At 34.1% G+C, this 16,852-nt stretch overlaps 1 protein-coding gene across 7 annotated transcripts in view; it reads left to right on the top strand.

Annotated features, from left to right (window-relative positions):
- The window catches only part of AKAP6 (A-kinase anchoring protein 6), a 288,472-nt gene that overhangs the window by 176,022 nt on the left and 95,598 nt on the right, over nucleotides 1-16,852 (top strand). For all 7 annotated transcript variants that reach the window (XM_039351877.1, XM_039351874.1, XM_039351875.1 and 4 more), the window contains one exon: nucleotides 10,992-11,112. In XM_039351877.1, the coding sequence (XP_039207811.1) occupies nucleotides 10,992-11,112 (121 nt within the window). The remainder of the gene's footprint in view (nucleotides 1-10,991; nucleotides 11,113-16,852) is intronic.

Raw genomic sequence — 16,852 nt, 5'->3', positions numbered from 1 at the left:
TAGGCTTGAATAATAGATTGTTTTGCACATATCTGAAATCAAAGGAAGATTGCTGATGCAGTAAGATTGATATATGATGGGAATAAACCTGGCATGAGAATAAATGGAAAGCTCAGTGAATGATTCAACAGTGAGCAGACAATAAAATGAGATATCCTTGGTCTTTAATGTATTTATTGATAAATGTATAAGAAATGTTTGTAATAACAGCAATACGTTACATATGTAGTAATATATCTGCATTTTTATATGCAGATGATCTGTTATTGGCTAAGATCAAATTAATTTACAGTAAATGTTAATTAGATTGTATGATGCAATAAGGATCATGAATCTGAACATTTGTGTATCAAAAACCAAATAAAATAGAATGAATGATTGCAAGGTAAGAAATTAGAGTTGGTAGATGAATTTATGAATCTTAGTAAAATGTTCACTAAGACTGGGGAAAAGATGGAGAAATTTGAGATGTATAAATGCCAGTAGAAAGATAACGGGTAATATGTAGTCTGTTGTGATAAATGAATATTTGTGACCAAAAGCTAAAATGGCAATGTATAAGAACATGTTTCTGCCCATTTGGATGTATGAAAGTGAGAGGTGAATATGTTAGCAGAATCATAAAGATAAATTGGATGTAATGGGAATGGATAGCTTAAGACATGTGCCTGGTAAAAGAAGAGATCAGATCAAGAATGAATAAGTGCTGAATAAGAAGCTTAAAAGAACAAAACATGATGTATGAAGTAGTGCATTAATATAGTAGAAGCAAGAAGGCTTTGCAAGGATAGAAACATATGGAGAGATACAGTAAATGCTGCTGGCATGAACTAAATTCAGATTTCTTTTTCTTTTTTTTAGCTTGTGCCTTTAATTTGATGTACTACTTCTTACTGTTTTTCTTTGGTTTGCATAACATTGCTTACCTTGAATTATGTGCTGGGTCTCTCTCTGGTGTGCTGTAGTGTTTAAACTAGGATTTTATATCCTTAGAAACAGCCAGTTCTGGAAACCAACAAAGAGATGGGAAATCAGGTTTCATTCTGAGGTCAGAATCTTCTCTGTCTTGGAGGATAACACAAAAGAACCATAATGGCCAGATTAGATTATATTAGATTAGAATAGATTAGATTAGCAATAATTTCACCATGTAACCCCATTCATGGACTGCTCTTAATAGTATTTTTATTCAAAAAATTGCTGATTACTAATGATGACAGTTTAACATGGTGCACCAAGACATCATTATGATGCTTGTGCTGATTGCACTGCTTCATATTATAACTGCAAAAAAAAAACCAAAAAAAAACAAAACAAAACCCTAAGCAGAGTTTGAAAGGTGATGCATGTTTCATTATTAGTTTGTACATAGTTAATAAAAGCCACATGCTACAATAATGTACAGTTCCAAAAAAATATAAGATCATATTGCCATATGACTTTTGGTGATTATTTTTTAATTCAGTAACCATATGCACACATTCAGAACTATGTGGAGGTGCATCGTCAACATTTTTAGCATTATATATCAAAGTGGTAATTTGTTAGTTCACTCAGAAAGTGGGAGTGTTTCTGAATACAATCAAATCAAAAGAAAACTAAAAGAGAATACAGCTGTAAATAGATAAAAAGGATGTTAATCTAGTTCACTTAGACAGACATGCTTTATATATTGACCAAACTAATTATTCATGGTGGAAGGTTATTTCACAAATTATATTTTAATAATAATAAATTATAGATCAATATGACTCAGTTTGGTGTAGTGGTTAAAATATCAGGCCAGAAACAAGGAAATTGTAAGTTCTAGTTCCACTGTAGACACAAATATATGCATATATTTTATACATACTCATAGATTTGGGTACACAAATGTACACACATACATACAGCAAAGCATCCTTTCACATGTTTTGTCCATATGCCATTTATAATGAGGCTTATTTCTGAATATAGATGTCTGGGTTGAACTAAAATTTTCAAGTTATTTTTAAATTCTGCGATGCTGGAATGAATGAACCATTTTCAGACTTTATTTGGGGAATAAAAAGCAAAACTGCTGAGCAGCAGAGCCAAGAAGATAAATTCCTAAAGATTAGAGAGGATGCAAGAAGAAAAATAGAAAAGTCATATTAGTTGATAATTCTCTACTAAAAAGAACATAAATGAATTTGTTCCAGCTGGTCTTATCAGGTTGTGGAGTAGGCACTCTGCCAGAAATACTGATTGGAGATGTGATGCAAATTAGTTCAGTGATAATTTCTGCTCATCCATGAGATACTATGATGAACAACTACAGTCCATCAATATGGACTTGAGTCTGATTTTAGGATTTAATCCTAGAAAGGAAACTCATTCTATCCTTGAATACTTTGGAATTTGAGAAGTATGTTTTAATATATTCAAAGCAATTTTAGGTAGAATTGCATAGCATGAGAAATCTGTAGGAAAAGTGTGATGGGATGATGCAAAAAATTAAGAAAGCAAGAGAAAGAGAAAGAGAGAGGGAGGGAGGGAGGGAGGGAGGGAGGGAGAGAGAAAGAGAGAGAGAGAGCTTTTTCATTCTAGGGCTGAGAGATAATGACTACTACATGAAACTGACTTTCAAGCAAAGTTTACAATTCATTAATGTTAAAACAATTTATTTGTATAAATCTGGAAAATTAATATCTACACCGCTGATAGAAATTGAAGCTTCTTTCATTAACATCTATCCAGGCAATCCTCAGATTATTTTTTGTGAACAATTATGAGAATGATAATAATTATTAAACAAATGTATATGCCATCTGATTCCCAATCACATATAAAGGCAGATGTCATGATTGTCATGGCCCTGTTGGCTTATTTTTAGATGTAGAGGAGGGGAAGGAAGTGGAGGCTGGGGTATCTGAGGGCAATAATGTCGGAGTAAGTAATTCCAGTGAAGCCACTCTAGCTGAAACAGAGTAGCAATCTCCCCGGGGATTACTTGCCTGCATCCACTGACTCTCAGACTCTGAGGTTTAGCCATGCAAGCCTAAGCAGAGTCATGTGATAAGGATCCAATAGCAGAGAGCTCAGCTTCAGGTGGGAGTGGTTTGATAAAAAACAGACCAGTAGATGAGCAGACTCTAACGAGTGATGTGTATGCACGTTTGAATGGAGGCTCCATATTGCTGTTTAATTGGCCTTGTTCCCTGGGAGAATGCTAAGAACAACTTCTATGAAAACATATTTTTCCTTGTATATTTTATTTAAGGCAGCTGCTACCTGGTCCAAAACACAGCAATGTGAGCAGTAACAAGGACTTCTTGTTATGCCCATCTGTCATCACTGCTATTTAAGCTACCAATTAGCTTCCAGGTACAACTGAAGGTGCTGGTCCTCATATATCAAGCCCTTCAATGAGACCGATCCTTTGCATGACTGCCTGTCTCCAATAATTTCCACATTCTCTGTTCATTCAGGTAGAGTGAGTGTATGCCAGGTTCCCTCAATTAAATATCATTTTGTGGGATGGAAGAAGTACCCCTTCTCTTCCATGCCCCCTACCCTCTGGAACATCTCCCCAGTCGTACATGTAGCACCAGAAGAGAAGGGGAAAGAAGACCCTTTCCAACCTCTTGCAGGAAGAAAGGAGGAGAATCAGGACTTGCAAGCAATGGTGAACCTGAAGGAAGAGGTATCATGAGAATGAATGAATAGCTAACAGAGAATAGTAGCCAATGTATGAACAGTATTTAGGGATAGAGTGGCTTGTCTTGTCAGAAGAAAAAGACTTTAAGTAGGGTCTATCCTCCAGAAAAAAACCCCAAAATATCAGAATGAGATAAAATATTAAACTTGAACAATTAACTGGTAAACATAATTTCATTTTTTTTTATTAATGGTACTCACAATATTATTTTCTCATGAGAAAGACTCATGAATTTTCATTTTATATTATGAATTAATGCCTACACCTTAATATGTTTGCCTTCAAAGGATTAGGTGTGCAACATTGCATTTATGATTATCTATCCATGAAGTTAAAATATATTCCTTATGACTTAATTTTTCAATACAAAGAAACTAAATGAATTTATATTTATATTCTGTAGCATACTAGGCTGTCCATGTTTGAGTTATTTTAACAACAGAGGAAGATGACCTGTATGGAATCAGAATATCAATCTGTCCTGCTCAGTATTGTCTACATCAAAGACAGTATTCCATACATTGCTGAACTCTGCTCCATGTAGTGGGTTCTGAGACTTGTAATCTAGAAAGACATGGGTTTTGCATTCCTATTTATACTAATTGGCAATGGATCATCAGGATTTCAAACAGGAGTTTTTTCCAGTCCTCTTGGAGATATTAGCATAAAGATAAGAATTTTTTGGAGACTAGGTGTAACATATTACATTTTTTCAGGGAGTCACCGTAGGCATGATATTAATGTATAATATTGGCTGATGTAAAATGTGTGGGCTGGGAAGGAATCTGGGAGGGGGATTTGGCTTAATAAAGAACCTTGGAATACAGGTGCTGCTTTTCACATGGTCTATGTAAAAAGGCAAACACTAAAAATAATGATTAATTTTGAAGATAGTATTATTAGGTACAATGTAATTCCTTGACTCATGGACTTGGTCATAGACTATGTTTCCTTGATTACAGGTTTCTGGATTACAGGTTTACAAGAAGTGATAGAAATATGATGAGGAGAATCTTGCATACTTAATAAATAGGCATTCAATTAAATATTTTGCGGAGTATAATGAAATATCGGATGACAATGACACCGCATATTGAGTACAGGAACATTTCAAATTTTATGCTATTGTGGCTCCATAAAATTATAAAAAAAAAAACCTTAGTTCCATGTCCACAATAAATAAAAGTAACGGTTTCATTGAATTTAAGGAATAATAAATTCAAGAAATAAATATGCAACTTGTTTTAAATATTTACATTTAATCTACATATCAAATAAAATAATGATAATACTTTACAGCTTTATAAAATAGAACATTACCCTGAGAATTATCACCCACCCAATAACATTTAAAGCCATATTGAAGTTACATTGTGGCAATGTTTTACAAAAATCTTGTGTATTATTTTCTAATATCATATTATTAAGTTTTCAGAGCTGGCTTACATAATAGCAATGGGAAAAATTCAAGAACTGTGATACCAGATTCTAAGAATGGAAGATTTAATACATACTTGATTTATTTTGCCAATAATTTCATCAACCCAAAAATGGAATGGGTAATTATCCTAGATCTAATTCTCACCAAGAGCTGATGTTTGTGATAAAATGCACACAATATCTTCTTTGAATTTGTGATATTGGTGGAACAGAAACTCAGCATGTCACATATTTGTCATGAGCCAAAGTTAATTTCAACAAATATAAAGAGATGATGGGCACTTTCTCACAACACTATAATCAGATAAAAGTTTGAGATATGAAGGCCAAATCAGTTTATATTCAGCCCGTATCAGTTTCACATATATACAACCCTCTCTATAACTACATAAACCTGTTGATATTTTAATGCATAATATTTGCATTTACCGTAAGACTCTTTTTCTGTGTAGGCACTTTGTACATTTTATCCCTAATAAGTACATTTTTATGAGCAACATTCTCTAAGGCACAGATTTTAATATGTCATTTCTGCATTAAGAATTGTGGTACAATAATCACAGATATGTCCAGGGGTATTCAGTATCTGAAAAATAAATAGCCAATTTTTGTGACAGTAACTTTTTTTTATTGAAAGTTTTTAAATTTTACAAAACAAATCCCTTTCCCAGACCCCCCCACCCTCCCATACCCTCCCCCACCTCCCCAAACCTCCCATACCCTCCCCCAACCTTCCCAGAGTTGAGTACAGGCTTAATTAAAATTTTTCAAAAAAAAACTTAAAACACATATAAGTCCTAAGCAAATCTAAATACATTAAATTAAACAGATTATCTTCTCTAAAAAATAATAATTACAATCATTAAACACGTTATAATATACTCTAAACATTTTCTAATATCATACTTATATTATTATCTATCATTGTTTATAAACTTCCTCCAAAACACAAATTTAAACATTACTTTCTTTAAATATCTATACCTACAATATAAAATCTAATCTCTCCCTCTTTCTTTATCCTAAAACACAAAAATAAACATATAAACATTCATTATACCATTAAAACTAAATACTCTTTTGAATACTTAAACTAAGCACTTAAACTTAAACTTCTTATCTAAAAATTTCATTCAATCTCTCTCCTAACAAAAAAAACTTGAAAGACATATAATTCCTAAACAAATCTAAATACATTTAATTAAACAAGTTATCTTCTCTTAAAAATAATAATAATAATAATAATTTTTTTAAAAAGTCAATCATTAAACACATTATAATATACTCTGAACCTTTTCATATCATACTTATATTATTATCCATCATTCTTTATAAACTCCCTCCAAAACACAAATTTAAACATTACTTAAAACATTGAAATTCCCTTATACATTTTTAAATCTTTACCAATAACAAATTCCATCCACAATAAACACATTCCTTATCAGTCTCTCTTATCCATAAACCTCAAAAGAAGTACTTTGAAATCTGCCCTTAAAGGTAGCTCCAAAAAGTTTGTAAATCTTGCTTCTCCCGCAAACTCAATACTCTTTTGAATACTTAAACTAAGTGCTTAAACTTAAACTTCTTATCTAGAATTTTCATTCGATCTCCATAATCTTCTCTCCAATAACCAATTCCATCCACAGTAAACACATTCCTTACCAGTCTCTCTTATCCATAAACCTCGAAAGAAGTGCTTTAAAATCTGCCCTTAAAGGTAGCTCCAAAAAGTTTGTAAATCCTGCTTCTCCCACAGCAGGAACCAATACTTGTGGGGCTTCCTTAATCTCCTTCTTCTGTTGCTCTTTTTCTTTACGTTTATATGTTGCACAGGTTGTCCTCTGCTCCTTCATCTCAACTTGTTGAGGCCCCTCGAACTGAGATTTCCCATTTTTCATTAATATAGGCTCTTCAGACTGCAATTCTACCCTTAAAGGTTGCTCCAAAAAGTTTATGACTCCTACTTCTCCCGCAGATTCAAAAACCAATACTTGTGAGGCTTCCTTGACCTTCTTCTGTTGCTCCTTTTCTTTACAGTTATATGTTGCACAAGTTATCCTCTGCTCCTCCATCTCAACTTGTTGAGGCCTCTCAAATTGAGATTTCCCAATTTTCATAAGTATAAGCTCTTCCGACTGCAATTCTACCTTCTTTTCTTCCAAAGCTTTAAACGTAATAGATGGTGATGAACATACCCCCAGGACCGAAGTATAAAAGTCTTTTGCTTTAGAAACAGTATTATGTCTATAACGTATCCCCAGGTAACTCACCACCATTCCAGTCGGAACATCCCATCTGAACAAGATTCTTCTCTTTTTAAGTTCATCTGCTAAAAAAGCAAACTTCTTTCTTCTTCTTAAAATTTTAGATGGGATCTCCTTTAAAATTATAACATCTTGTGAAGCAATTTGAAACCTCTTCTTATAAAAAGCTTGTATAATTTCGTTGCGCAGGGATCTTTTCCCAAAGTAAATTACCACATCTCTTGGCAAATTCTTCTGCTCTGCCACCACAGAGTTAACTCTAAATGTTTTTTTCAATTTCACTAAGTATTTCCTCTTTTTCTCTATTCAAAATCACAGCAAAGTCCTTTGCAACCATCTCTCTCAAATCTCCTTGCACAGACTCTCTCAAGCCTCTAATTCTTAAAGCATATTCCATTTGTCTATATTGAAGCATAAGAATCTCATCTTGAAAATTTTCCATCTCTTTTTCCATGCTTTCAAATTTTCCCTCCATCAATTCCACTTTTTCGGTTACCTCTTCTACACGAGAGTTCAGCTTTTCAAGAACAGAGGCAACTCCTTTTAAAGCCAAAACTATCTCTTGCCTCAAAATCTTATTATTTTCCTCTAAAATCTCTTTCATTTCTCCCCTAATTTGAGATATAACATTTCCCATCATATCTTGCAAATCCTTCACCATTGTTGACTGTACCAAGGAAGAAGGTGAAGCTATTAATTTAGGTTGTTGCGCTGATGATAACACCGAAGAAGAAACCACCTTAGGAGCTGTAGGAATTACTGGACGCTTTGGAGCCATTTTAAAAAAATCTTTACTCCTTCTTAAAAATTACAAAAATTAAGCAAAAGAAAAAGAGAGATTAACTCCAAGAAATCAAAAAATCCTTCAAAAGGAGATCATTATAATAAAAAGAAAGGAGTTAAAAAAAGAAAAAGGGAAGAAGAAAAAAAATAATTAAATAGAAAAAATCCATTCCATTTTTTAAAAGTACAAAAAACAAAATAGAGAAGTTAAGCAGAAATAATAATGCTTCTAAAATCCAAACTCAACATCAAAAAAACATTATAAATAATCAGGTCCACATTCCATTCCAATCATTAAAAAAAAAAAGAGGAAAGGGAAAAAAAACACCAAAAAGCCTGCCGATCGCCATTCTACCTTCCCAAAGGAAAAAAAAACACCGAAAAGCCTACCGATCGCCATTTTACTTTCCCTTTCAACAAAAAATAAAAAATAAAAAAAGGGAATATAAACGTAAAAGTAAGTCTTTAAACTTAAAATCCAAATAAAATCAAAGAAAGCAAAAGCTAAATCCTCTAGTCAACTCTGTCCGCTTCTGAGAAAAAACTCACCAGATCACTTTAATCGCGGAGGTGGTTGCAGCGGCTTATTTTGTCCCTAGGGACAAAAGCAGCTGGGAAGCGGAGACAGTCTGAGCTCCGTGGGAGCACTCTTTTCACCCCCCCCAAAAAAGCCTTGGGGGTGCATAAGAGGCTCTACCACTATTCAGACAACCCTCTCCCCCCCCTTTGCCCGGGAGGGGGATTTTGAACCGCTGAACAGCTGATGTCTGCTGTTCATAGCGATTCAAACACTTACCCAGGAGGACGGCTACAAAGTAGCCGCCATCGCGCACGCAGATCCACCGGAAGTCCGTGACAGTAACTTGAAAAGGATGGAGAAATTCTAGGATTTAAATAGGCTTGAACATACACTAGAACTGTTGAATGTGGGAGTGTGTTACATTTAGGGTGCTGCGTATTTTTGTTTTGATTTATGAGCAACCCTGGTCATGGTACATAAGATCTACATACAAGTCTTTTAAACAAACAAACAAACAAACTCTGGGTGCTATATATCTGTAACTGTATTTGCATCTATCTTGATTTCTGTGTTCAATTTGCAAATTGTGTGTATGTGTGTGTGTGTGTGTGTGTGTGTATTTGTGCTGTATCAGATTTCCCACCTGCCATGGCAATAAATCTTAGCTGTTCAGACACTTTTACTCCATACTCAGGAGCAGAATATATGTATGAGATATTTTGTTTACAATAAAATCTACCCATATTGTATATATGAGATTTCTTGTTTACAACAAAATAATTAATCTACTCACGCTGTTTCTGTAAGCTTCTGCTCTTGAGTATGGGGTAAAAGTGTCTGGACAGTCAAGATGTATTGCCATGGCAGGTGTGAAGCACTGACAGTGTCCAGGACTGTGGATTGAAAGGAGTTTTGCTGTCATATTCTGCTTGTGAAAGTTTGTCGTGCCATGATGGAAGTAGAGAGAAATAACAGTCTGATGCAGCAAGGATTTTCTTCATTTAAGAGGAATACATTGATAGGGTTGCCTTTGTATTACCTGAAAGTTCTAATATAAAGTTTCATGTTTATGTAGGGACATAATTATGCTGTTATTAAAAATGTAACCTTAAAATGTAATCAAAGTGTAGTATTATGTGGCTGCTGATTTTGGTTTTTGCTTAATTTAACTCAACTCTGTAGATGCCAAATATTTATGTTCAGGATCTTCTTGTTGCATCATTGGATTGGTTTTCTTCAGGCCTACAAAGAGTATAATAGACATTACACATGAAATTCAAATATACCAAGTGTATGAGTTTTGATAAAGTATATCACACAGTGTTTACAGTAGAATTGTATAGTACTTTGAATTTGTTTCCCTAAGATGCTTTAGTGTATGTTGGGAGATGAATATACCACTTGCCCCAAACTTTTAAAATCATCTTTTTTCAGGATCCTTCAGCTGGCTTTTATAAATTCAAATATTCTATATACTGATCCCCTTTTCTTTTCCTTTCTCTTCCCTCCTTCTCCTTCTCTTTCTCCTTCTCTTTCTCCTTCTCCTCTTTCTCTTCCTCCTCCTCCTCCTTTCCTTTCCTTTCTCCTCCCCTTTTTTATATTGTGATGTTTTACTTATTCATTAGGCTTTCAATAGAGAATAATGTTAATCCTTTTAAGCTCCTTATTCTAATGATTTATTTTGTTGGAAACCGTTGTGATCCTTCTTTGAATTTTAATGATTGCTGGCTATTCAAGGATTCATTGTTTTGACTTCCTGTCCTTACCTTTGTTTCTAACATGTCTGTAGGGAACACCTGTCTAATACTGTATCTGGCCTTGGTTCTCACTGGCTTACCATCTTCACTCAAGCCTATCTTAAAGTGTTGTGTTGAAATGCTAGCTATTCATGCATGAAAATATACTTGCAGAGATAGGCAGATGGACAGCAAAAGGATGGCTAAATGGATTGAGTCATTTTTCTCTGAAAATAGTTCTGGTGCAAATAAATGCTCATCATGATTATCACACAGAGAAGTTTGCTGAATATGTCGGCACTTTAAAAACTGTGAAGACACTGTATTTATAATTCCCATTTCTTACATTTTTTTAAGCAAATGAAATATGTCTGCTTTTATTGACAGAACCTGACATAAATTGCTGAGACGTGGGTCACAGCTTATATTTGTGTTGCATCCCTCCTGTTTAAAGTAAAGAATCTTTATGCAAAAGAGAAGATGCATTTTTCCAGAAAGCCTTATTCTAATATATAGATTTGAACATTCTAATCTATTATGCATAATGCTTTTTTCTTTATCTGCAGCCTTTTGGACTTTGATTCAGAATACCAGGAGCTTTGGGATTGGCTGATTGACATGGAATCCATAGTGATCGACAGCCATGACCTGATGATGTCAGAGGAGCAGCAGCTGCATCTTTACAAGGTGAGAGCTTTTGTGGCTGCCTTTACCTAGCTATAGGAGATCTGATGAGTTTGACATGTCTTTCTCTCACAGGATAGTTCTGTGTTCATTGTATACATCATGGTGTCTATTAGAATTCCCTTCCCTGTGCCCAACCTCATTTCCATCCCCTCTGTGCTGCCAAGCCTGAGCCGACATCATAATTGTAAGAAAGTTCCCTTCATCACATGCCATTTGGTACAATCCTATAGGAGGACAAAGATTTGTCACTGGATGAATTGGAATGGATGAAACTGCATCCTTAAACAGACTGAAACAACACGAAGAAAAATAAAATGATTGTAGCATTTAGAAAGTGTGCTTTGATAGGAACTATTTTCAGAATTTCTATCATTTTTCATTCTTTTTAGTGAATCTATTGTTTCAGGATATAGCATTCTTCCAACAGAATTTATGTTAGTTATTTATTTTGAAAGCAGATACTCTCCTTTTAAGAATGCAAAATTGTTATGAATGAAGAACATGAACTATAAATGTGTGCATTGATTATGACTTTTATTATTTAATGCAGAGAGAAAAAGACAGGGATAACGATCCTTTTCTCACTATTGCTACTATGCGGGAAGTCCAATTATCCATCCATCCATCCATTTTACTTTTAGTTTTCCTTTTAGATTGTTCAATGTGAAGTGGAAGCAGAAGGTCAGGAATGTAGATTTTGTTAGGGCTTTATACGGAATGATCAGGATGTAGTAAATCTTTCTCATTTAGGCAATTTTTATTGGATTAATTGTGACAATTGTCCTCCTTGAGTTTCATTAAGCATATGGCATATTTCAAAGAGCAGACTGTAAATCATGAAAAATGGAACAAAATTAATAACTAGTCATAGAATCAACAACAATATAGTTTAGCAACCAGCCTTTAGCTTTTAAAAATTTCTTCCAGAAGAAATTACAGATTCAAGGTCAAAACAAGTTATTTCTTTTTTATTTATCAATTCTGCTTAAACTATTTTGCTTTTTTCTCTGGAATTTGTATAGAAATATTTTGCACAAAATGTTTGAATGGAAGAAAATTATTTACTGTTAAATAAATTAGTAAACTAGTATGCCAGCTGCTTATTAGTATATAAACAAACACTGAATATTAAATACATTTTTAAGTGTTGTGCTTTTAAAAAAATGAAAAGGGCTTAGTAACTTACCAGTTTGTACACCAGATGCTGCCAGTTTGGTGCAGTGGTTAAGGGATCAGGCAACAAACAGAGAAACTGTGAGTTCTAGTCCTACCTTAGACACAAAGCCAGCTGGGTGACTGGGGCCAGTTGCTTTATTTCTCCCTTAGGAAGGAGGCAATGGCAAATCATCTCTGAAAAACCTTGCCAAGAAAGTTGCAGGAAGTTGTTCAGGCAGTTTCTTAGTAGTGGACTAAACTAAATGGAAGAAAACATTTTCCCCCCCAATTCTATTTCTAGTTATGTTTAAAAGTTTCTTCAAGCTTTTTTGAGTATAATAGTCTTAACTTTCTTAGATTTTCTGTGCTATGATATTACAATAGTACATTACATTAATGACCAGTACTATCTATAACTGTTTGATATATGAAGTGAATGATGTTGTACAAAGTCTCTAAGGGCAAAGGCATGGTAGAAGACGCTTTGATGTCAAAATGACATCATGATGTTATTGTGCAAATGATACAATGCCCCTCTTGCTCAGGAACATAATTGGCTGAGGAAAAAAGCAATATGAAACAGTATTCATATGCCACAACCCAAAGAGTTTCAGCCATCATAGCTCAGTTGCTTAGTTGAATGTATATCTAAAATAAGACATTAAGAATATAAACCATATAAAAATTTCTACAGACATTATTATATGCAGTTATATGCACAGTAGACATATATTTTGTACTTTTTAATACTATTGATTTTACTTCTCATGTTTCATATATTAAGAAAATATTCTAAGGATCAAGATAAAACAGAATCAAAATGGTGTAGTATACTCACTACTATAAACATTGGGATCCTTATTTACAACTCCCAGGATGAAGTGTAGCCCCGTGCATGATTTCTAAATTTGTTCAAAAGCTAATTATGCATAGTATCATTTGTAACGGAGAGTAAGATTGGTGTAGTGGTGAAGGAGAGAAACCAGGAGTTGTAGTATTGCCATAGGGATAAAGCGAGCTGGGTGACCTTGGGCCAGTCACTCTCTCAGCCCTAGGAAGAAGCCAATGCCAAACTACTTCTGAAAATCTTGCCAAGATAACCACAGGGACTAATCCAGGCAACACTGGCTTGAAAGAACCAAAAAGAAGGGGGGGGGGAAACACCAACTGGAATCTTCTTTTCATAGGCCATATTGGAATTACCCTGACAATTCTGACTTAAATGCACACATACATTACTTGTATTAGAATAAGCCAGGTTTCTATTCACTCACTTTTGATCCACAAATTATTTCGGGATAGTTACTTAATGTTCTTGACATTTAGGTACTTTGAGTGTGTATGTGATAAATGATAAAAATAAATTGCTCAAATATAATAAAGCTAAAATCTCTGTTTGTTTTTTTAAAAACTATACTATGTCTGTAAAATAACTAGAAATTTTTAAAAGGATATTCTTTGACTATAAAAATGGAGACTCAGATTTACATGAAATGAAAACTATCTCGGATTCATAGAAAATATGCCACAGATACTTAAAGAATATTCAAATACCAGCAAACACTTAAAATAATCAGATATTAAGTGATTAGTATTTTGGGTTAAAAATAGCAATGTAAGATTTGATTTGGGAATATGATGCTACATCTGGAAGAAGACTGATATGAATATTCAGTGATAGCAAAAAAAGGCTGCATGCAGTTTTAGTCATAACAGCCTTTAGTTCAGGAATAAATTTAAATTGCACTGCAAAATACTATAAACAGTAGCACTACACTACAATCATGATTAGAAGACAAAAAGGTAATTTGGAGCATGCAGGGTACTCGTATAGCACCTGTTAGCAACTTTTTAAACAAGATGTATTTGCTTTAAAGAAGGGCCAGCAGGTGCTATTTGTGCACTCCAAATGCTCTAAATCATGGTTGTCAAACTCGATCGCGTCACATGATGTATCGTGACATATCATGATGCTTTTGCCTTTGCGGAGCCAGGGTGAGCGTGGCCTACACATGATGCATCTGGCCCATGGACCGCTAGTTTGACACCCCTGTTCTAAATCATTATTTTTCCTTTAGAAGTTGGATTGTTGCATGGTCCTAATAGGGAACTTGGATATTTTTCTTTCAAAAAGAATTAAGCTATGTTGATTTGGTTACTGTCTTAATATTAAAGACGTAATAAAATCTAAAATAAAGCATATAACTGAAGCCAAATCAAAATAAAATATAAAACAGAGACTATAGTGTTTGGCCATTTCATTATGCGCTCTCTGGATGATAGATTCTTCATCTACGTATAGGTTTAAGATGGTCTGGATTTTCATTTTCATAAAACACATTCTCCAGACTGGCAACACCATCAAATGCTTTTCTATGATCAATCAAGCACATATTGAATTTTGGAGGTTATTCTTTGGATTTCTCAATTATCCAGTTTACATTAAGTAATGATGTCTCTTATTCCTTTGCTTTTCTAATGCCAGCCTGAACATGTGGCATCTTACTTTCCCTTGTAGGGATCTATTATGTCTTAGATTATTTTAAACATTAGATGGTAGCATGTGAAAATAAATTTATTTTTTTGTTCTGGCCTCATTTTTTGAAATATGGTTCTAAATTGGCCACACAAAAATGAATGCATTCCTTGAACTAGAAAAAAGAGTACCTCTAATATAAAACTAACTACAGTATAATATAAAGCAACATGTATTATAGAGAGAGATAATATTTGTGCAAAATATTGTATTGGTCTTCTACATCTGGCATCTGAGAGGAAAGTTAGTTATATTGGCCAATCTTGTGCACATTTACCAGGCAGTAAATTGTATTACATTTGCCTACAGAGATTAGGCTTCACTTGTGTTCAGTGCTAGCATCAATTCCTCAGTTGCCTCCATGGAATCGTATAGCAGCCAGGTGATTAACCAGATACAAAGTAATATGTGAAAATTTTCCAATGTAAGAACAATTCTGAAATTGATCAGATTTAGAAAGTAAATTTGGAGCCCATTGTCACTCTAGTTCACCCTTATGAATGAACAAAGAAGATGACTGTAATGTATAAACCAAGCTAAGGTAGGTTGAAACTTGGCTCAGACTTCAGCATTGGCAACATCTAGCAACACTTTTAGCACTAATAATAAAATTCAAAATTTGTTATGAGTCACATTATAATATATGAACATTTTAAATTGTTTACAAAAATCCATCAAATTCCCGGAACTTGTGGTATGAGGATGACAAGAACTGCAGTCAATTTCAAATGATTAATGCCTCTTGTTAAAACATGCCCATGTATTGATAGCTGGCATTTATTACAATTGGAAGATTATTCATTTCAAGCCTTGCTGGGGAAGTGAGTAATGCTATCTGTCACCACGTGAGGGCTCACTTAAGAACAGAAACTGAGCTTTGAAGTAGACAATGTGCATCTTTTTGGTACAAAATTTACATACTAATCCTCACACTTTTCAATGTTGGTCAGTATGGACTGAAAATTTGAGTTATTTGACCTGGTCATCTTCTTACAGAACTATGCCATGAATATTTCTGTGGATAAGCACTATCTGATGAACAGTCTCTTTAATTCATGATACTCTCCTACACCAACCAGTTCATTGTACTTTCTCTTTCCCTGTGATGAGTTTCTTATATCCACAGAATTTTCCTTCCAGATATTGAACTGATAAGTAATTGCACCTCTGAGCCAGCTCAGCAAAGCATCTCTGCCAGGTTACATGCTGTGTTATCACTACTGCCAGCAGTAATCTTTGCCTCTATGGAGTCTATAAATGAGAAAGATCTATAATAAAGCAAGTATGTTGCAAGACAAGAGTATGCATTAAAAGTGTAATAACAATATAGAAATAGCCAAACTGAGTATGAAAAAATGCTCTGTAAATTCACAGTTCAGCGTACGTACACTGTGATGGGGTTTTTTTTTTTTTTAGATCTCATGCTGATTCATATCAACTTCTCTTCTCTCTTGTTTTATGCTGATAGATGCAGACAGCATGTCTTTTTTTAAAAAAGGCATAGAACTCAGTCATATTTTGTTGCCTCTTGCCTTAATCTTTAATTGTTTTCACGTCCAAAGAATTCTCCTTCTGTTGCCTCTGGAGGACATTAGAATACAAAATTGTTTAAACAAACAAGTCTGTAATCATTTTGAAATCTTCCTTCAGATGCCATTGGATTGTAGTCTGACGTAAAAATTATCCTCAACATATGGACAATACACAGTTGGCTTTCTTGTTATAATCTACTGGTTTCCAGCATGCCAGAGAATTGAATGTTGAGAAGTAAACATTTGACATTTCCTGCTTATTAGCTTGCCTAGCCAAAAATGTTTCCAGGAATTAGAATTAGAATTAGAATTCCTTATTGGCCAAGTGTGATTGGACAGACAAGGAATTTGTCTCTGGTGCCTAAGTTCTTAGTGTACATACAAGCAACAAGTGATAAATCATGATCATAATCATAAAATACAATCACCATAAATCATAAGATACAACACACAGTGATAGTCAGGATACTAAATAAAAGCAATCAAAATACATTATACTAGGTTACTAAATAAAAAC

Source organism: Crotalus tigris, unplaced genomic scaffold (assembly GCF_016545835.1).
Source record: "Crotalus tigris isolate CLP2741 ecotype Arizona unplaced genomic scaffold, ASM1654583v1 scf7180000018371.15429387391:27106975, whole genome shotgun sequence".
Taxonomy (NCBI): Eukaryota; Metazoa; Chordata; class Lepidosauria; order Squamata; family Viperidae; genus Crotalus; species Crotalus tigris.
This window is presented reverse-complemented; position numbering and strand designations above follow the sequence as displayed.